Consider the following 22,488-nt stretch of genomic DNA (forward strand, 5'->3'; position numbering starts at 1 on the left):
TGTCCTGCAGCTCTCTCCCTTCCTTCAATTTCTCCCTTCCCCTCTTTTTCTCTTTCTCTCTCCCCTCTCTCTTCTGTCCTCCTTCTCCCCCTCCCTCTCTCTCTCTCCCTCTTCACTCTCCCTCCCTCTCCCCCCTCACTCCCCCTCTCTCTCCTCCTTCTCTCTCCCTCCCTCTCTCCCTCTCCTCTCCCTCCTTCACTCTCCCTTCCCTTCTCTCCTTTCTCTCCCCTTCCCTCTCTCCCCTTCCCCCTCTCTCTCCCCTCTCTCTCTCCCCTTCCCCTCTCTTCCCTTCCCCTCTCTCACCCTCCCCTCTCTCTCCCCTTCCCCCTCTCTCTCACCCTTCCCTCTCTCTCACCCCTTCCCCCTCTCTCCTCCCCTTCCCCCTCTCTCCCTCCTTCCCCTCTCTCTCCCCTTCCCCCTCTCTCTCCCCTTCCCCTCTCTCACCCCTTCCCCCTCTCTCTCTCCCTTCCCTCTCTCTCTCCCCTTCCCCCTCTCTCTCCCCTTCCCCCTCTCTCCCTCCCTTCCCCCTCTCTCCCCCTTCCCCCTCTCTCTCCCCTTCCCCCTCTCTCTCCCCTTCCCCCTCTCTCTCCCCTTCCCACTCTCTCTCCCCTTCCCCCTCTCTCCCCCTCTCTCTCTCCCCTTCCCCCTCTCTCTCCCCTTCCCCCCTCTCTCTCCCCTTCCCCCTCTCTCTCCCCCTTCCCTCCCCCTCTCCCCTTCCCCTCCCCTCCCCCCTCTCTCCCCTTCCCCCTCTCTCTCCCCTTCCCCCTCTCTCTCCCCCACTCTCTCCCCTTCCCCTCTCTCCCCTTCCCCCTCTCTCTCCCTTCCCCCTCCCTCTCTGCCCTTCCCCCTCTCTCTCTCCCCTTCCCCCCTCTCCCTCCCCTTCCCCTCTCTCCCCCTTCCCCTCTCTCTCCCCTTCCCCCTCTCTCTCCCCTTCCCCCTCTCTCTCCCCCTTCCCCCTCTCTTCCCCTTCCCCCTCTCTCTCCCCTTCCCCCTCTCTCTCTCCCCTTCCACCTCTCTCTCCCCTTCCCCTCTCTCTCCCCTTCCCCCTCTCTCTCCCCTTCCCCCTCTCTCCCGTTCCCCCTCTCTCTCCCCTTCCCCCTCCTCTCACTCCCTTCCCCCTCTCTCTCTCCCCTTCCCCCTCTCTCTCTCCCCTTCCCCCTCTCTCTCCCCTTCCCCCTCTCTCCCCTTCCCCCTCTCTCTCTCCCCTTCCCCTCTCTCTCCCCTTCCCCCTCTCTCTCCCCTCCCCTCTCTCTCCCTTCCCCCGCTCTCTCCCCCTCTCTCTCTCCCCTTCCCCCTCTCTCTCCCCTTCCCCCTCTCTCTCCCCTTCCCCCTCTCTCTCCCCTTCCCCCCTCTCTCCCCCTCTCTCTCCCCTTCCCCTCTCTCTCCCCTTCCCCCTCTCTCTCCCCTTCCCCCTCCTCTCCCTTCCCCCTCTCTCTCCCCTTCCCCCTCTCTCTCCCTTCCCCTCCCTTCCCCTCTCTCTCCCCTTCCCCCTCTCTCTCCCCTTCCCCCTCTCTCTCCCCTTTCCCCTCTCTCTCCCTTCCCCCTCTCTCTCCCCTTCCCCCTCTCTCTCTCCCCTTCCCCTCTCCCCTCCCCCTCTCTCTCTCCCCTTCCCCCTCTCTCTCCCTTCCCCCTCTCTCTCCCCTTCCCCCTCTCTCTCCCCTTCCCCCTCCCTCTCCCCTTCCCCCTCTCTCTCCCCTTCCCCTCCCGCTCCCCTTCCCCCTCCCTCTCCCCTTCCCCCTCTCTCTCCCCTTCCCCCCTCTCTCCCTTCCCCCTCTCTCTCCCTTTCCCCCTCTCTCTCTCTCCCCTTCCCCCTCTCTCTCTCCCCTTCCCCCTCTCCCCTCCCCCTCTCTCTCTCCCCTTCCCCCTCTCTCTCCCCTTCCCCCTCTCTCTCCCCTTCCCCTCCCTCTCCCCTTCCCCCTCTCTCTCCCCTTCCCCCTCTCTCTCCCCTTCCCCCTCCCCTTCCCCCTCTCTCTCCCCTTCCCCCGCTCTCTCCCCCTCTCTCTCCCCTTCCCCCCCTCTCTCCCCTTCCCCCTCTCTCTCCCCTTCCCCCTCTCTCTCCCCTTCCCCCTCTCTCTCCCCTTCTCCCTCTCTCTCCCCTTCCCCCTCCCTCTCCCCTTCCCCCTCTCTCTCCCCTTCCCCCTCTCTCTCCCCTTCCCCCTCCCCGCTCCCCTTCCCCCTCCCTCTCCCCTTCCCCCTCTCTCTCCCCTTCCCCTCTCTCTCCCCTTCCCCCTCTCTCTCCCCTTCCCCCTCTCTCTCCCCTTCCCCCTCTCTCTCCCTTTCCCCCTCTCTCTCTCCCCTTCCCCCTCTCTCTCTCCCCTTCCCCCTCTCCCCTCCCCCTCTCTCTCTCCCCTTCCCCCTCTCTCTCCCCTTCCCCCTCTCTCTCCCCTTCCCCCTCTCTCTCCCCTCTCTCTCCCCTTCCCCTCTCTCCCCCCCTCTCTCTCCCTTCCCCCTCTCTCTCCCCTTCCACCTCTCTCTCCCCTTCCCCCTCTCTCTCCCCCTTCCCCTCTCTCTCCCCTTCCCTCCTCTCTCCCCTTCCCCCTCTCTCTCCCCTTCCCCCTCCCTCTCCCCTTCCCCCTCTCTCTCCCCTTCCCCCTCCCTCTCCCCTTCCCCCTCTCTCTCCCCTTCTCCCTCTCTCTCCCCTTCCCCCTCCCGCTCCCCTTCCCCCTCCCTCTCCCCTTCCCCCTCTCTCTCCCCTTCCCCCTCTCTCTCCCCTTCCCCTCTCTCTCCCCTTCCCCCTCTCTCTCCCCTTCCCCCTCTCTCTCCCTTTCCCCCTCTCTCTCTCCCCTTCCCCCTCTCTCTCTCCCCTTCCCCCTCTCCCCTCTCCCTCTCTCTCTCCCCTTCCCCCTCTCTCTCCCCTTCCCCCTCTCTCTCCCCTTCCCCCTCTCTCTCCCCTCTCTCTCCCTTCCCCTCTCTCCCCCCCTCTCTCTCCCCTTCCCCTCTCCTCTTCCCCCTCTCTCTCCCCTTCCCCCTCTCTCTCCCCCTTCCCCCTCTCTCTCCCCTTCCCCCTCTCTCTCCCCTTCTCCCTCTCGCTCTCTCGCCCTCCCGCAGCCTCTCTCTAACCCGCGGATGTTTTTTCCCAGCAGGGGCCGGATTTTTCCAGCAATGCCTGGCGAAGTTGCTGGGAGTGGGAGTGGGTGTGGCGCTGGTCGCTGCCCTAATTTATTACTTCTGGTACAGGAGACTCAAGTAAGTTTCCTGTTTGTCAGATGTTGTCCCCTTGTGTTGGTGTCTTCAGGCGCTCCCCTGGCGGGCTGCAGTTGACATCGTCAGATTTGCTCCGTCCCTTCCAGCCATCTCCTCCTGTAGGTGCAGGGTTGGCCTGAGGACCCCCCCCCCCCACCGCCGCCCCGACCCGAATTGCAGCCCACACCGTGAGCGGCAGTGGGCTATCCGACCTGGGGGTGCACCACAGCCCAGCACTCGACAGCCAGCCTGCCGGGTACGGTGCGGCACTGGGCAGCACCTTTGCCCCTTGAGCGCCCGTCTGGGTCCAGGCTGACCGCTTGCCGACACCCCGGACCCCGCCTGGCGCAGTGGGGGAAAGTGCGCCCCCCCCCTTCTGTCGCGGGCCGAGCCAGCTCGCTTGAGCGCCCGAACCGGCTGTTGTGACCGTTTTGGCCAAAACCCCGGGCCAACGCAGCCGGAGCGTGAAAGTGGTGCCAGTCCGGGGTTTGCGACCACTCGGGTCCTTCCTGCGGGCACCGCCTTTGCGAAAAGCTGCCGCGCAAATTGGCAATCTTTTTCAGGGAGGTGCGGGGAAAGGGGGCGCGAGGAGGGCTGGCCGCCATTTCGGTCACACCGTCGGTCGCGAAGCTGGCGGATCCCGTTACATTCTCAAACGCAGCTCCGCGGCGCGAGCGGGTGACCGTGCCGCCTGGCCCCCTGGCAGCGAGCCCGACGGAACAGGAAAATCCCAGGCGGATCGCAGCCGGGGCGGGGGGAGGGCAACAAGGAAAGAAGAGATTTTACCAGCCTTCCCGATTCCCCCGCTCCACCCAGCGGGAGTGCGCGGAGGTGGGGTGCGGACCGCGGGGCGTGGCGGGCGGTCTTCGCTGCTCTCTCCCACCACCTCAAGATCCCCCGACACTCGCCATCTGGCCGCACACAGCGAGTGCGGGCGCTCAGGCGAGGGTCTGAAGGGCGCCCGGGGAACCCGGTCCCAGCGGGAGTGGCCGCGCCCGGGGGGTCGGGTGAATGAAGACGGGGGCCTCGTTCAACCTGGTCCTCGGCCACACTAAAAGCCAGACCAGGGCATCGCGCTGTCTCTGCGGTTATTTTATCGGTTTGAAGGTACTGAGCGAGGAATCTCCTTCCCTCCCCATCCACCCCCTCCCCAGATTTCTCTCCTATTGCCCCCCCCCCGCCAGCCCCCCTGCTCCCACCTCCCTTTCCTGAAGGCGCCAGACTCATTCTGGAGCGCGGGTTCCACAGGTACCAGCTGCCCTCGATCAATTCTCAACACGCGGGCTGCGAGAGCAAGTGTCGGCGGAGAGATACTGCTTCAACCATCAGATGCGTGCACACTCGCTCGCACACTCACACCTTTCCAGAAGGGGTCACCGGATAGAGGATTCGATAGGGGGTGGATCGAGAGAAACTATTTCCTCTGGTGGGGGGAGTCCAGAACAAGGGGAAGAACCTTAAAATTAGAGCCAGGCCGTTCAGGGGTGATGTCAGGAAGCACTTCTTCACACAAAGGGGGGTGGAAATCTGGAACTCTCTCCCCCAAAAAGCTGTTGGGGCTGGAGGTCAATTGGAAATTTCAAACCTGAGATTGATAGATTTTTGTTGGGTAAGGGTATTAAGGGTTACGGAACCGAGGCGGGTAGATGGAGTTAAGATACAGGTCAGCCCTGATCTCATTGAATGGCGGAACAGACTCAAGGGGCTGAATAGCCTCCTCCTGTTCCTGTGTAACAGGCTAGAGGGGCTGAATGGGCCTCCTCCTGTTCCTGTGTAACAGGCTCGAGGGGCTGAATGGGCCTCCTCCTGTTCCTGTGTAACAGGCTCGAGGGGCTGAATGGCCTCCTCCTGTTCCTGTGTAACAGGCTCGAGGGGCTGAATGGGCCTCCTCCTGTTCCTGTGTAACAGGCTCGAGGGGCTGAATGGCCTCCTCCTGTTCCTGTGTAATAGGCTCGAGGGACTGAATGGCCTCCTCCTGTTCCTGTGTAACAGGCTCGAGGGGCTGAATGGGCCTCCTCCTGTTCCTGTGTAACAGGCTCGAGGGGCTGAATGGGCCTCCTCCTGTTCCTGTGTAACAGGCTCGAGGGGCTGAATGGGCCTCCTCCTGTTCCTGTGTAACAGGCTCGAGGGGCTGAATGGGCCTCCTCCTGTTCCTGTGTAACAGGCTAGAGGGGCTGAATGGGCCTCCTCCTGTTCCTGTGTAACAGGCTCGAGGGGCTGAATGGGCCTCCTCCTGTTCCTGTGTAACAGGCTCGAGGGGCTGAATGGCCCCCTCCTGTTCCTGTGTAATAGGCTCGAGGGACTGAATGGCCTCCTCCTGTTCCTGTGTAACAGGCTCGAGGGGCTGAATGGCCTCCTCCTGTTCCTGTGTAACAAGCTCGAGGGGCTGAATGGCCTCCTCCTGTTCCTGTGTAACAGGCTCGAGGGGCTGAATGGGCCTCCTCCTGTTCCTGTGTAACAGGCTCGAGGGGCTGAATGGGCCTCCTCCTGTTCCTGTGTAACAGGCTCGAGGGGCTGAATGGCCTCCTCCTGTTCCTGTGTTGAGGCTCGAGGGGCTGAATGGCCTCCTCCTGTTCCTGTGTTGAGTCTCAAGGGGCTGAATGGCCTCCTCCTGTTCCTGTGTAACAGGCTTGATGGGCTGAATGGGCCTCCTCCTGTTCCTGTGTTGAGGCTCGATGGGCTGAATGGGCCTCCTCCTGTTCCTGTGTTGAGGCTCGAGGGGCTGAATGGCCTCCTCCTGTTCCTGTGTAACAGGTTCGAGGGGCTGAATGGCCTCCTCCTGTTCCTGTGTTGAGGCTCGAGGGACTGAATGGCCTCCTCTTGTTTCTGTGTAACAGGCTCGAGGGGCTGAATGGGCCTCCTCCTGTTCCTGTGTTGAGGCTCGATGGGCTGAATGGGCCTCCTCCTGTTCCTGTGTTGAGGCTCGAGGGGCTGAATGGCCTCCTCCTGTTTCTGTGTAACAGGCTCGAGGGGCCGAATGGTCTCCTCCTGTTCCTGTGTAACAGGCTCGAGGGGCCGAATGGCCTTCTCCTGTTCCTGTGTAACAGGCTCGAGGAGCTGAATGGCCTCCTCCTGTTCCTGTGTAACAGGCTCGAGGGGCCGAATGGCTTCCTCCTGTTCCTGTGTTGAGGCTCGAGGGGCTGAATGGCCGCCTCCTGTTCCGATGATACCACCCCCTCCCCTTCCCAGTTCATCCTCTCGTGTATGTGTCTGTGTGTCGGAGGGTGGGTAGGGGAGAATCCCACCCGGTTGGCCGATGATTAGCTCTGGTTCAGGTCACGCCCCCACCCCCCCGCCACCGGAGCCCGTCCTGCTGAACGCCCGACTCTCGGCCGAGGGGTAACCCTGTTGTCTGTTCGCTGCTGCAGGAAGGCGAAAGAGCAGAGCGAGGAGGCGGGCGAGTTGGAAGAGCAGCGGCCGTACAGTAAAAGGCGGAGCCCGCGCCGGACGCTCTCCGAGGACGAGACGGAGAATGATTATAACTACCGAGCGAGCCCAGGTAAAAGGTCCGCCACCCTCCACCTCAGATCTCTCACGGGCTCATTCCCACACCAGCAGGGAGAGCAGGAGAGCAACGCCCGTCTACCCACCCCGACCCGGTCCGGCCCCGAGTCCCGCAGACCAGCTCGGCCCGGCTTCAATACCCCGCCTAGTCTGCACTGTGCTAGGGTGGGGGATGAGTTCTGACGTAAGGTAACTATTAGGCATTGGTCTAAGCGTTAAACAAAGCTTTAATCAACTGTTTTACAACATGGAGTTCTAGTTGTGTCCTTCACTAGTTCCTGTTAAAGAATGTCCTGCGCAGGCTGGGCCCGTGCCCGAGTATTTATACTCTCCCTGGACAGCGCCACTCGCAGGCCGCTCGGTTGATTCATGTCAAGTTCCACTCTAAACCTCTCTAGGGAAGGGGGGAGGTTGGGGGTTGGGTGGGGCAGGGGAAAGGGGTTGCAAAGACACAATCAGCTGGGATTTCTGCTCCTCTTCACTATCCAATGTGACCCGTTCTGGAAAATGTGTGAGTGTGTGCGTGAGTGTATGTGTGAACTTCAGGTTACTGCCCACCACAGTCAAATAGCCTGCAGGTGTTTGCTGTGAATCTCGCACAGAAACGAACGCTCGGCCATTCAAGTCTTCGCTGCACACTCCTTGTCTAATCCCGCTCTCCCGCTCGCTCCCCGTACCCTTTAATATCCCACCTAGTCTAATCCCTCTCCCGCTCACTCCCCACACCCTTTAATATGCCACCCAGTCTAATCCCACGCTCCCCCTCACTCCCCGTACCCTTTAATATCCCACCTAGTCTAATCCCACTCTCCCCCTCACTCCCCACACCCTTTAATATCTCACCCAGTCTAATCCCACTCTCCCCCTCACTCCCCGCACCCTTTAATATCCCACCCAGTCTAATCCCACTTTCCCCCTCACTCCCCGTACCCTTTAATATCCCACCCAGTCTAATCCCACTCTCCCCCTCACTCCCCGTACCCTTTAATATCCCACCCAGTCTAATCCCACTCTCCCCCTCACTCCCCGTACCCTTTAATATCCCACCCAGTCTAATCCCACTCTCCCCCTCACTCCCCGCACCCTTTAATATCCCACCCAGTCTAATCCCACTCTCCCCCTCACTCCCCGCACCCTTTAATATCCCACCCAGTCTAATCCCACTCTCCCCCTCACTCCCCGCACCCTTTAATATCCCACCCAGTCTAATCCCACTCTCCCCCTCACTCCCCGCACCCTTTAATATCCCACCCAGTCTAATCGCACTCTCCCCCTCACTCCCCGTACCCTTTAATATCCCACCCAGTCTAATCGCACTCTCCCCCTCACTCCCCGCACCCTTTAATATCCCACCCAGTCTAATCCCACTCTCCCCCTCACTCCCCGTACCTTTAATATCCCACCCAGTCTAATCCCACTCTCCCCTCACTCCCCGCACCCTTTAATATCCCACCCAGTCTAATCCCGCTCTCCCACTCACTCCCCGTACCCTTTAATATCCCACCCAGTCTAATCCCGCTCTCCCACTCACTCCCCGTACCCTTTAATATCCCACCCAGTCTAATCCCACTCTCCCCCTCACTCCCCGCACCCTTTAATATCCCACCCAGTCTAATCCCACTCTCCCCCTCACTCCCCGCACCCTTTAATATCCCACCCAGTCTAATCCCACTCTCCCCCTCACTCCCCGTACCCTTTAATATCCCACCCAATCTAATCCCACTCCCCTGCTCACTCCCCGCACCCTTTAATATCCCACCCAGTCTAATCCCACTCTCCCCCTCACTCCCCGTACCCTTTAATATCCCACCCAGTCTAATCCCACTCTCCCCCTCACTCCCCACACCCTTTAATATCCCACCCAATCTAATCCCACTCTCCCCCTCACTCCCCGTACCCTTTAATATCCCACCCAGTCTAATCCCACTCTCCCCCTCACTCCCCGCACCCTTTAATATCCCACCCAGTCTAATCCCACTCTCCCCCTCACTCCCCATACCCTTTAATATCCCACCCAGTCTAATCCCACTCTCCCCCTCACTCCCCGTACCCTTTAATATCCCACCCAGTCTAATCCCACTCTCCCCTCACTCCCCGTACCCTTTAATATTCCACCCAGTCTAATCCCACTCTCCCCCTCACTCCCCACACCCTTTAATATCCCACCCAGTCTAATCCCACTCTCCCCCTCACTCCCCGTACCCTTTAATATCCCACCCAGTCTAATCCCACTCTCCAACTCACTCCCCGCACCCTTTAATATCCCACCCAGTCTAATCCCACTCTCCCCCTCACTCCCCACACCCTTTAATATCCCACCCAGTCTAATCCCACTCTCCCCCTCACTCCCCGTACCCTTTAATATCCCACCCAGTCTAATCCCACTCTCCCCCTCACTCCCTGTACCCTTTAATATCCCACCCAGTCTAATCCCACTCTCCCCCTCACTCCCCACACCCTTTAATATCCCACCCAGTCTAATCCCACTCTCCCCCTCACTCCCCACACCCTTTAATATCCCACCCAGTCTAATCCCACTCTCCCCCTCACTCCCCGCACCCTTTAATATCCCACCCAGTCTAATCCCACTCTCCCCTCACTCCCCGTACCCTTTAATATCCCACCCAGTGTAATCCCACTCTCCAACTCACTCCCCGTACCCTTTAATATCCCACCCAGTCTAATCCCACTCTCCCCCTCACTCCCCGTACCCTTTAATATCCCACCCAGTCTAATCCCACTCTCCAACTCACTCCCCGTACCCTTTAATATCCCACCCAGTCTAATCCCACTCTCCCCCTCACTCCCCGCACCCTTTAATATCCCACCCAGTCTAATCCCACTCTCCCCCTCACTCTCCGCACCCTTTAATATCCCACCCAGTCTAATCCCACTCTCCCCCTCCCTCCCCGTACCCTTTAATATCCCACCCAGTCTAACCCCACTCTCCCCCTCACTCCCCGCACCCTTTAATATCCCACCCAGTCTAATCCCACTCTCCCCTCACTCCCCGTACCCTTTAATATCCCACCCAGTCTAATCCCACTCTCCCCCTCACTCCCCATACCCTTTAATATCCCACCCAGTCTAATCCCACTCTCCCCCTCACTCCCCATACCCTTTAATATCCCACCCAGTCTAATCCCGCTCTCCCCCTCACTCCCCATACCCTTTAATATCCCACCCAGTCTAATCCCGCTCTCCCACTCACTCCCCGTACCCTTTAATATCCCACCCAGTCTAATCCCACTCTCCCCCTCACTCCCCGTACCCTTTAATATCCCACCCAGTCTAATCCCACTCTCCCCCTCACTCCCCACACCCTTTAATATCCCACCCAGTCTAATCCCACTCTCCCCTGCTCACTCCCCGCACCCATTAATATCCCACCCAGTCTAATCCCACTCTCCCCCTCACTCCCCGCACCCATTAATATCCCACCCAGTCTAATCCCACTCTCCCCCTCACTCCCCGCACCCTTTAATATCCCACCCAGTCTAATCCCACTCTCCCCCTCACTCCCCGCACCCTTTAATATCCCACCCAGTCTAATCCCACTCTCCCCCTCACTCCCCGTACCCTTTAATATCCCACCCAGTCTAATCCCACTCACCCCCTCACTCCCCGTACCCTTTAATATCCCACCCAGTCTAATCCCACTCTCCCCCTCACTCCCCGTACCCTTTAATATCCCACCCAGTCTAATCCCACTCTCCTGCTCACTCCCCGTACCCTTTAATATCCCACCCAGTCTAATCCCACTCTCCCCCTCACTCCCCGTACCCTTTAATATCCCACCCAGTCTAATCCCGCTCTCCCACTCACTCCCCGCACCCTTTAATATCCCACCCAGTCTAATCCCACTCTCCCCCTCACTCCCCGTACCCTTTAATATCCCACCCAGTCTAATCCCACTCTCCCCCTCACTCCCCGCACCCTTTAATATCCCACCCAGTCTAATCCCACTCTCCCCCTCACTCCCCGTACCCTTTAATATCCCACCCAGTCTAATCCCACTCTCCCCCTCACTCCCCGTACCCTTTAATATCCCACCCAGTCTAATCCCACTCTCCCCCTCACTCCCTGTACCCTTTACTATCCCACCCAGTCTAATCCCACTCCCCTGCTCACTCCCCGCACCCATTAATATCCCACCCAGTCTAATCCCACTCTCCCCCTCACTCCCCGTACCCTTTAATATCCCACCCAGTCTAATCCCACTCTCCAACTCACTCCCCGTACCCTTTAATATCCCACCCAGTCTAATCCCACTCTCCCCCTCACTCCCCGTACCCTTTAATATCCCACCCAGTCTAATCCCACTCTCCAACTCACTCCCCGTACCCTTTAATATCCCACCCAGTCTAATCCCACTCTCCCCCTCACTCCCCGCACCCTTTAATATCCCACCCAGTCTAATCCCACTCTCCCCCTCACTCTCCGCACCCTTTAATATCCCACCCAGTCTAATCCCACTCTCCCCCTCCCTCCCCGTACCCTTTAATATCCCACCCAGTCTAACCCCACTCTCCCCCTCACTCCCCGCACCCTTTAATATCCCACCCAGTCTAATCCCACTCTCCCCTCACTCCCCGTACCCTTTAATATCCCACCCAGTCTAATCCCACTCTCCCCCTCACTCCCCATACCCTTTAATATCCCACCCAGTCTAATCCCACTCTCCCCCTCACTCCCCATACCCTTTAATATCCCACCCAGTCTAATCCCGCTCTCCCCCTCACTCCCCATACCCTTTAATATCCCACCCAGTCTAATCCCGCTCTCCCACTCACTCCCCGTACCCTTTAATATCCCACCCAGTCTAATCCCACTCTCCCCCTCACTCCCCGTACCCTTTAATATCCCACCCAGTCTAATCCCACTCTCCCCCTCACTCCCCACACCCTTTAATATCCCACCCAGTCTAATCCCACTCTCCCCTGCTCACTCCCCGCACCCATTAATATCCCACCCAGTCTAATCCCACTCTCCCCCTCACTCCCCGCACCCATTAATATCCCACCCAGTCTAATCCCACTCTCCCCCTCACTCCCCGCACCCTTTAATATCCCACCCAGTCTAATCCCACTCTCCCCCTCACTCCCCGCACCCTTTAATATCCCACCCAGTCTAATCCCACTCTCCCCCTCACTCCCCGTACCCTTTAATATCCCACCCAGTCTAATCCCACTCACCCCCTCACTCCCCGTACCCTTTAATATCCCACCCAGTCTAATCCCACTCTCCCCCTCACTCCCCGTACCCTTTAATATCCCACCCAGTCTAATCCCACTCTCCTGCTCACTCCCCGTACCCTTTAATATCCCACCCAGTCTAATCCCACTCTCCCCCTCACTCCCCGTACCCTTTAATATCCCACCCAGTCTAATCCCGCTCTCCCACTCACTCCCCGCACCCTTTAATATCCCACCCAGTCTAATCCCACTCTCCCCCTCACTCCCCGTACCCTTTAATATCCCACCCAGTCTAATCCCACTCTCCCCCTCACTCCCCGCACCCTTTAATATCCCACCCAGTCTAATCCCACTCTCCCCCTCACTCCCCGTACCCTTTAATATCCCACCCAGTCTAATCCCACTCTCCCCCTCACTCCCCGTACCCTTTAATATCCCACCCAGTCTAATCCCACTCTCCCCCTCACTCCCTGTACCCTTTACTATCCCACCCAGTCTAATCCCACTCCCCTGCTCACTCCCCGCACCCATTAATATCCCACCCAGTCTAATCCCACTCTCCCCCTCACTCCCCGTACCCTTTAATATCCCACCCAGTCTAATCCCGCTCTCCCCCTCACTCCCCGTACACTTTAATATCCCACCCAGTCTAATCCCACTCTCCCCCTCACTCCCCACACCCTTTAATATCCCACCCAGTCTAATCCCACTCTCCCCCTCACTCCCCGTACCCTTTAATATCTCACCCAGTCTAATCCCACTCTCCAACTCACTCCCCGCACCCTTTAATATCCCACCCAGTCTAATCCCACTCTCCCCCTCACTCCCCGCACCCTTTAATATCCTACCCAGTCTAATCCCACTCTCCCCCTCACTCCCCGTACCCTTTAATATCCCACCCAGTCTAATTCCATTCTCCCCCTCACTCCCCGTACCCTTTAATATCCCACCCAGTCTAATCCCACTTTCCCCCTCACTCCCCGTACCCTTTAATATCCCACCCAGTCTAATCCCACTCTCCCCCTCACTCCCCACACCCTTTAATATCCCACCCAGTCTAATCCCACTCTCCCCCTCACTCCCCGTACCCTTTAATATCCCACCCAGTCTAATCCCACTTTCCCCCTCACTCCCCGTACCCTTTAATATCCCACCCAGTCTAATCCCACTCTCTGCTCACTCCCCGTACCCTTTAATATCCCACCCAGTCTAATCCCACTCTCCCCCTCACTCCCCGTACCCTTTAATATCCCACCCAGTCTAATCCCACTCTCCCCCTCACTCCCCATACCCTTTAATATCCCACTCAGTCTAATCCCGCTCTCCCACTCACTCCCCATATCTTTTAATATTCCTCTTTTTCAAGTCACTCTGAATTTCAGTTTTTAAAATGTTTCTGAGCTGTGCTTCAGCAATGGGTTTGTGGCCAGAAGGCTGCAATCTACCCCCTTTAACACGTGGGGTTAGAGTACGGAGATCTCGGCGCTCCTCCAATCCTGGCCTCTTGAGCATCCCCCGATTTCCATCGCTCCACCATTGGCGGCCGTGCCTTCAGCTGCCTGGGCCCCGAGCTCTGGAATTCCCTCCCTAAACCTCTCCGCCTCTCTCTCCTCCTTTAAGACGCTCCTTAAAACCTCCCTCTTTGACCGAGCTTTTGGTCACCTGTCCTAATATCTCCTTATGTGAAATTTTATCTGACAATCGCTCCTGTGATGCGCCTTGGGACGTTCTATGACATTAAAGGCGCTGTATAAATGCAGGTTCTTGTTGTAATTGTCATTGGGGAAGTTTTGTTATCTGCCTCGCCCAGGAGATCACGTGACTGCTGGGGGGGTGGAAACATAGAAACATAGAAGATAGGAGCAGGAGTCGGCCATTCGGCCCCTCGAGCCTGCTCCGCCATTCAATGAGATCATGGCTGATCATCCAAATTCAGTACCCTGTCCCTGCCTTCTCCCCATATCCCTTGATCCCTTTAGCCTTAAGAAATATATCTAACTCCTTCTTGAATATATTTAATGAATTGGCCTCCACTGCCTTCTGTGGTAGAGAATTCCACAGGTTCACCACTCTCTGGGTGAAGAAATTCCTCCTCGTCTCTGTCCGAAATGGCTTACCCCTTATCCTTAGACTGTGACCCCTGGTTCTGGACTCCCCCGCCATCGGGAACATCCTTCCTGCATCTAGTCTGTCCAGTCCTGTCAGAATTACATAAGTGGGGGGTGCAAGGAGTCTAAACGCACCTGATTGGAACGGCCTGGATGAAGCAGGCGGTTTGGTGCGTTGAGCCTGTATCCCAGCTCCGGCCGACACTGCAAGACTGGACAACACGACCAGGACAAGTTCCGCCGGGGGGAGAGTGCGGGAGAAAAAGACAGACTCCCATTTCTCCAGCGCCTTTCACCACCTCAGGACGTCCCAAAGTGCTTCACAGCCAATGAAGTACTTTTTGAAGTGTGGTCACTGTTGTAATGTAGGAAACGTGGCAGCCAATTTGTGCACAGCAGGCTCCCACAAACAGCAATGTGATAATGGCCAGATAATCTGTTTTAGTGATGTTGGTTGAGGGATAAATATTGACCCCAGGACACCGGGGAGAACTCCCCCTGCTCTTCTTCGAAATAGTGTCCGTGGGATCTTTTACATCCACCTGAGAGCAGACGGGGCCTCGGTTTAATGTCTCATCTGGAAGACAGCGCCTCCGACAGTGCGGCACTCCCTCAGTACTGCCCCTCCGACAGTGCGGCACTCCCTCAGTACTGCCCCTCCGACAGTGCGGCACTCCCTCAGTACTGCCCCTCCGACAGTGCGGCACTCCCTCAGTACTGACCCTCCGACAGTGCGGCGCTCCCTCAGTACTGCCCCTCCGACAGTGCGGCGTTCCCTCAGTACTGCCCCTCCGACAGTGCGGCGCTCCCTCAGTACTGCCCCTCCGACAGTGCGGCACTCCCTCAGTACTGCCCCTCCGACAGTGCGGCACTCCCTCAGCACTGCCCCTCCGACAGTGCGGCGCTCCCTCAGTACTGCCCCTCCGACAATGCGGCACTCCCTCAGTACTGACCCTCCGACAGTGCGGCGCTCCCTCAGTACTGCCCCTCCGACAGTGTGGCGCTCCCTCAGTACTGCCCCTCCGACAGTGCGGCGTTCCCTCAGTACTGCCCCTCCGACAGTGCGGCACTCCCTCAGTACTGACCCTCCGACAGTGCGGCGCTCCCTCAGTACTGCCCCTCCGACAGTGCGGCGCTCCCTCAGTACTGCCCCTCCGACAGTGTGGCGCTCCCTCAGTACTGCCCCTCCGACAGTGCGGCGCTCCCTCAGTACTGCCCCTCCGACAGTGCGGCATTCCCTCAGTACTGCACCTCCGACAGTGCGGTAGTCCATCAGTACTGCCCCTCCGACAGTGCGGTAGTCCCTCAGTACTGCCCCCCCGACAGTGCGGCGTTCCCTCAGTACTGCCCCTCCGACAGTGCGGCGTTCCCTCAGTACTGCCCCTCCGACAGGGCGGCACTCCCTCAGTACTGCCCCTCCGACAGTGCGGCGCTCCCTCAGCACTGCCCCTCCGACAGTGCGGCGCTCCCTCAGTACTGCCCCTCCGACAGTGCGGCGCTCCCTCAGCACTGCGCTGGGAGTGTCAGCCTGGATTTTGTGCTCAAGTGTCTGGAGTGGGACTTGAACCCACGACCTTCTGACTCAGAGACGAGAGTGCTGCCCACTGAGCCACGGCCGACACTAAAAACCTTTCTGTGTACATTGCTCTGTGTCTGGTTACTTGTGATGGCCCTGGGCCGCTCTTGGGGAGGTTTTGGCGCGATTGCAGGGGCGGAGGGGGAAGGGTGTAATTCTACTAGTCGCTACTTGCCGGGAATTCAGTAACCTACGGGTTGGAGCTGAAACCCATTGATCCTTCGAGCCTCGTCTCTCTGATATAGTGATCTCATTGAAACATCGAAGGTTCTGAGGGGGATTGACAGGGTCGATGCTGAGAGGTTGTTTCCCCCTGGCTGGAGTGTCTAGAACCAGGGGTCACAGTCTCGGGATAAGGGGTCGGCCATTTAGGACAGAGATGAGGAGGAATTTCTTCACTCAGAGGGCGGTGAATCTTTGGAATTCTCTGCCCCAGAGGGTCGTGGAGGCTCAGTCGTTGAGTATATTCAAGGCCGAGAGATATTTTTGGACTCTCGGGGAGTCGAGGGATATGGGGATCGGGCGGGAAAGTGGAGTTGAGGTCAAAGATCAGCCATGATCTTATTGAATGGCGGAGCAGGCTCGAGGGGCCGAATGGCTGACTCCTGCTCCTAATTCTCACGTTCCTGTGCTGTGCACGGCGTGTAACATACATATCAGGAAAAGCACGCTCTCTTCGACCAGGCTCCGATACCCGGCCCTACAGGCGCGAGTCTCGGAAGGTGAGTTACGGGGGGGTCTGGCTGTTCGACTACAGAAGGCGTTGCATTCATCACCCAGCCGCTGCACTCTCCGGCCTGGAGGGGAGCGGGGGGGGGCAGGGATTTTTGGCTGATTCCCTCTCTCTCCCGAACCCGAACCGGGAGTTCACCGTGGTCGAGTCCGCTCAGACCCCGGGTCGACCAGCCGGAGTCCCCCGCGCTCTGCACCGAAGGCGCGGTGTAAAATTTGCCCTGTGACCGGTGGAGGGCCGTCACTGATCCTGTGCGTGTTTTGTTTTTTGCAGGTTAAAGGTGATAGCTCACTCGTGCGGCCTGAGGCAGATGCAAGGCGCCAAGATGCACCTGAGATACAACAAATGTTAAACTGTAGGAAGTAATATTTACACGACAGCGCAATAAAAAAACCTGTCAGGATACAGGGTGGAAGCGTGAGCTCTTTTCTTGGGCCGTGAGAGGACACCGTTTGCGGTTCCCCATTGACGCGGGCGGCGGGGGCCTCGCGGTGATGGGCGCGTGGGCCGGCCAATGGTGAGAAGGGGCGGTTGGTGGCAGGGAGTTCACAGGACGACACCTCCAGGAATACGTCGAGCCGGAGTTTCCAACCCTCGGACTGCACTTCTTCCACCCAACCTTGGCGAGTGTCTCACCTCCTGACTCCCCAAAGCCTTTCCACCATCTACAAGGCACAAGTCAGGAGTGTGATGGAATACTCTCCACTTGCCTGGATGAGTGCAGCTCCAACAACACTCAAGAAGCTCGACACCATCCAGGACAAAGCAGCCCGCTTGATTGTCACCCCATCCACCACCTTAAACATTCACTCCCTCCACCACCGGCGCACCGTGACTGCAGTGTGTACCATCTACAAGATGCACTGCAGCAACTCGCCAAGGCTTCTTCGGCAGCACCTCCCAAACCCGCGACCTCTTCCACCTAGAAGGACAAGGGCAGCAGGCGCACGGGAACACCACCACCTCCAAGTTCCCCTCCAAGTCACACACCATCCTGACTTGGAAATATATCGGCCGTTCCTTCATCGTCGCCGGGTCCAAAACCCTGGAACTCCCTCCCTAACAGCACTGTGGGAGCACCTTCACCATACGAGACTGCAGCGGTTCAAGAAGGCGGCTCACCACCACCTCCTCGAGGGCGATTAGGGATGGGCAATAAATGCTGGCATTGCCAGCGACGCCCACATCCCAGGAGCAAATGTTAAAAAACCCTTCAGAAACTTACAGCGCAGGGGGCCATTCGGCCCATCGTGCCTGTCCAAAATGAATGTAACTGTGATAAACTGGTCCTGTCCACACTGAATGTAACAGTGCTGAACTGGACTTGTACACAATGAAAATAACTGTGCTGAACTGGACCTGACCACACTGAAGGTAACTCTTTAAACGAGCTCTCCAATCAGTCCCACTCCCCCCTGCCCTTTCCCCACAGCCCTGCAAATTATCCCCTTGAAGTATTTATCCAATTCCCCTTTTGAAAGTAAGGATGTCAAGGTCTCGGAGAGGGGGCAGAGGAGATTTAAAAAATATTGGCCCAGAAATTCGGGTCGGGGGCTTCCCGCGGGTGCAAGCCCCCGACCTGCACTTACCTAGCGCGCCGGCCCGTTGAGCTGTGGGCCCGCGTGGGATTCCGATCCTGGGCCTCCTCCACCTGCCGGCGCGCAGTGCTCGCGTATCCCAGGGGCGCAGTTAGTTCGAAGCGTCCCCTGGGATTACGTGGGCCATGGAGAGCCAATGGGAGCAGGGAATGCTTCATTCATAAGTTTGACAGGAAGAGCTGTCAAAACTATAAATACTATAAGCCCCAAAACATCATTAAATCTTCAAATAAATTTTTTTTTAAATCACATTTTTAAAATAAACTATAAATTACATGAAATAACTATTTTAAACAATAATTTAAATTTTTGAAAAAATTAATTACATTTTCTAATGGGGCTAAAAATAAACTTCCCTTTCTTTAAAGTATTTAAAAATAATAAACCTGTGGAAAAAATGTTTTAATTTTAATTAATTCACCACTTACCTTGTTAAAAGCAGGCCTTGCGCCTGCTTTTTACAAGCGTATCTCCTGGAGACTTACCCTCCCGGAGAAACCTGCAAAAAACCGGAAGTTCGATGCGCACGCGCTGCCTCTCCGGCGCACGCGTTCCACCTCTGAACCCCTTCCTTCAGGAGAACGGAAGTTCCGGTTTCCCACGTGTGCGCAGTGCAGGCACGAAACCGGCACTTCCGTTGGGCCTACGGGTGAGTACCCAGCGCGCACTCACCCGTGGGGACCCGAAGTTCTGGGCCAATGACTGGCATTTCTCCAGCACCTTTCACAACCTCAGGACGTCCCAAAGCGCTTTGCAGCCAATGAAGTAGTTTGTTTGGAAGTGTGGTCACTGTTGTAATGTAGGAAACGCGGCAGCCAATTTGCACACAGCAAGCTCCCACAATCAGCACTGTGATAATGAGCAGATCACCTGTTTTTTAGCGATGTCGGTTGAGGGATAAATATTGGCCCCAGGGCACCGGGGGGGGAGAACTCCCCTGCTGCTCTACGAATAGAGGCTGAGCGATCTTTTACGTCCACCTGAGGGGGCAGACGGTTTAACGTCTCATCCAAAATTTACTAGAATGGTTCCAGGGATCAGGGACTTCAGTTAATGTGGAGAGACTGGAGAAGCTGGGGTTGTTCTCCTTAGAGCAGAGAAGGTTAAGGGGAGATTTAATCGAGGCGTTCAAAATCATGAGGGGTTTTGATGGAGTAAATAAGGAGAAACTGTTCCCAGTGGCGGGAGGGTCGGTAACCAGAGGACACAGATTGAAGATAATCGGCAAAAGAACCAGAGGGGAGATGAGGAGAATGTTTTTACACAGCGAGTTGTGATCTGGAACGCGCTGCCTGAAAGGGCGGTGGAAGCAGATTCAATAGTAACTTTCAAAAGGGGAATTGGAGAAATACTTGAAAAGGAAAAATTCACAGGGCTGTGGGGAAAGAGCAGTGGGGAGTGGGACTAATTGGAGAACTCGTTCAAAGAGCCGGCACAGGCACGATGGGCCCAATGGCCTCCTTCTGTGCTGTAAGATGCTCAGATGTTCTACTCTAAGCAGGCAGGGGGTGCCAGAGAGTTATCCAGAGGCGGCAGGTTGTAGGGTGCAGTTTGTGTAGAGGGCACCAGAGGGCAGCAACGTGCCACTCTCCGGTTTGCTTGCTGCATTGGCCCGGGGCGGCTGAATTCCGACACACAGCACAGCTCTCGTTGGGTACGTTTAACCCTTCAGCCCCTGGCTGCCACCTTCAGGGCCCGTGCACCCCAACACTCAGCCCTCCGCTCACACTTTGTTACAAAGGGCAAGGCAGCAGGCTCCCCTTCGATATCCACAGACACTGACTCTCACTGGGGTACAGTTCCACAGGCACTGACTCTCACTGGGGTACAGTTCCACACACACTGACTCTCACTGGGGTACAGTTCCACAGTCACTGACTCTCACTGGGGTACAGTTCCACAGACACTGACTCTCACTGGGGTACAGTTCCACACACACTGACTCTCACTGGGGTACAGTTCCACACACACTGACTCTCACTGGGGTACAGTTCCACAGTCACTGACTCTCACTGGGGTACAGTTCCACAGTCACTGACTCTCACTGGGGTACAGTTCCACAGACACTGACTCTCACTGGGGTACAGTTCCACAGACACTGACTCACACTGGGGTACAGTTCCACAGACACTGACTCTCACTGGGGTACAGTTCCACAGTCACTGACTCTCACTGGGGTACAGTTCCACAGACACTGACTCTCACTGGGGTACAGTTCCACACACACTGACTCTCACTGGGGTACAGTTCCACAGACACTGACTCTCACTGGGGTACAGTTCCACACACACTGACTCTCACTGGGGTACAGTTCCACAGTCACTGACTCTCACTGGGGTACAGTTCCACAGACACTGACTCTCACTGGGGTACAGTTCCACACACACTGACTCTCACTGGGGGACAGTTCCACAGACACTGACTCTCACTGGGGTACAGTTCCACAGACACTGACTCTCACTGGGGTACAGTTCCACAGACACTGACTCTCACTGGGGTACAGTTCCACACACAATGACTCTCACTGGGGGACAGTTCCACAGACACTGACTCTCACTGGGGTACAGTTCCACAGACACTGACTCTCACTGGGGTACAGTTCCACAGACACTGACTCTCACTGGGGTACAGTTCCACATACACTGACCCTCACTGGGGTACAGTTCCACAGACACTGACTCTCACTGGGGTACAGTTCCACAGACACTGACTCTCACTGGGGTACAGTTCCACAGACACTGACTCTCACTGGGGTACAGTTCCACAGACACTGACTCTCACTGGGGTACAGTTCCACAGGCACTGACTCTCACTGGGGTACAGTTCCACACACACTGACTCTCACTGGGGTACAGTTCCACAGACACTGACTCTCACTGGGGTACAGTTCCACAGGCACTGACTCTCACTGGGGTACAGTTCCACAGACACTGACTCTCACTGGGGTACTGTTCCACAGACACTGACTCTCACTGGGGTACAGTTCCACAGATACTGACCCTCACTGGGGTACAGTTCCACAGACACTGACTCTCTCTGGGGTACAGTTCCACAGACACTGACTCTCTCTGGGGTACAGTTCCACAGACACTGACTCTCTCTGGGGTACAGTTCCACAGACACTGACTCTCACTGGGGTACAGTTCCACAGACACTGACTCTCACTGGGGTACAGTTCCACAGACACTGACCCTCACTGGGGTACAGTTCCACAGACACTGACTCTCTCTGGGGTACAGTTCCACAGACACTGACTCTCTCTGGGGTACAGTTCCACAGACACTGACTCTCTCTGGGGTACAGTTCCACAGACACTGACTCTCTCTGGGGTACAGTTCCACAGACACTGACTCTCACTGGGGTACAGTTCCACAGACACTGACTCTCACTGGGGTACAGTTCCACAGACACTGACTCTCTCTGGGGTACAGTTCCACAGACACTGACTCTCTCTGGGGTACAGTTCCACAGACACTGACTCTCACTGGGGTACAGTTCCACAGACACTGACTCTCACTGGGGTACAGTTCCACAGACACTGACTCTCACTGGGGTACAGTTCCACAGGCACTGACTCTCACTGGGGTACAGTTCCACAGACACTGACTCTCACTGGGGTACAGTTCCACAGACACTGACTCTCTCTGGGGTACAGTTCCACAGACACTGACTCTCACTAGGGTACAGTTCCACAGACACTGACTCTCACTGGGGTACAGTTCCACAGACACTGACTCTCTCTGGGGTACAGTTCCACAGAGAGGTCTGCACAAGCGACAGCCGCCCCCCCCCCCGCACGCTGCCCCTTTAAGAGGCTCTGTCCGTCGGGGCGCGGGACTGCCGAGCGCACCTGTGCAGCTGGCTCCACGTGTGCAGCTCCCCGATTAAAGGCAGCCAGGTGCGAGATACCCAGCCTGAACTCTGACCCCTGCCGCCCCCCCCCCCTCCCCAACACTAATCCGATGACAAGCGCGAGATCTGCTGCAGGAATGCACGGAGGGTAGAGTTTCCTCAAAGCTCCGGATTGTGAATGGATTCCTTTCCAGTAGAATAAAGCCTCCTTCGCACCTCCGCTTCCCCTTCCATTCCTTAAAACAATAGCCTGCCACCCGATACCCAAACTCCTGTCCGCTGCCAGGCCTCGGCCTAGCCTCGCAGTTCACCCGATATTTGCCACTCCAGACCCCAACGCTCTGCCCCTCGGCCACCGCGGAGAATCGCGCCATTCTTCCCCCCATCCTTTCCCCACTCCAACAACAACAACAACCTGCATTTGTACAGCACCTTTAACCTAATGAAACGTCCCAAGGCGCTTCACAGGAGCGATTATCAGCCGAAATCTGACACCGAGCCACACAGGGAGATATTAGGACAGGTGACCAAAAGCTTGGTCAAAGAGGTCGGTTTTTAAGGAGCGTCTTAAAGGAGGAGAGAGAGGCGGAGAGGTTTATAAGAACATAACATAAGAAATAGGAGCAGGAGTAGGCCAATCGGCCCCTCGAGCCTGCTCCGCCATGCAATGAGATCATGGCTGATCTGATCCTAACCGCCAATCTACTATCACAGAACCATCTCCTGAATCTAACAGAAT

At 57.2% G+C, this 22,488-nt stretch overlaps 1 protein-coding gene across 6 annotated transcripts in view; it reads left to right on the plus strand.

Moving 5' to 3' along the window:
• The window catches only part of LOC147091105 (uncharacterized), an 83,369-nt gene extending 66,665 nt beyond the window's left edge, over positions 1–16,704 (plus strand). For 2 of the 6 annotated variants that reach the window (XM_085977570.1, XM_085977574.1), the window contains 3 exons: positions 3,081–3,186; positions 6,552–6,682; positions 16,573–16,704. In XM_085977570.1, coding sequence (XP_085833696.1) covers positions 3,081–3,186; positions 6,552–6,682; positions 16,573–16,577 — 242 coding nt within the window. In that variant the 3' untranslated portion in view covers positions 16,578–16,704. The remainder of the gene's footprint in view (positions 1–3,080; positions 3,187–6,551; positions 6,683–16,572) is intronic. The other 4 variants (XM_085977571.1, XM_085977573.1, XM_085977575.1 and 1 more) reach the window with 4 other exon arrangements.
• Positions 16,705–22,488: the final 5,784 nt, after the last annotated feature.

This window comes from Somniosus microcephalus, unplaced genomic scaffold, assembly GCF_052327205.1.
Source record: "Somniosus microcephalus isolate GS21.2 unplaced genomic scaffold, FLI_Smic_1.0 unresolved_chr4, whole genome shotgun sequence".
Lineage (NCBI taxonomy): Eukaryota > Metazoa > Chordata > Chondrichthyes > Squaliformes > Somniosidae > Somniosus > Somniosus microcephalus.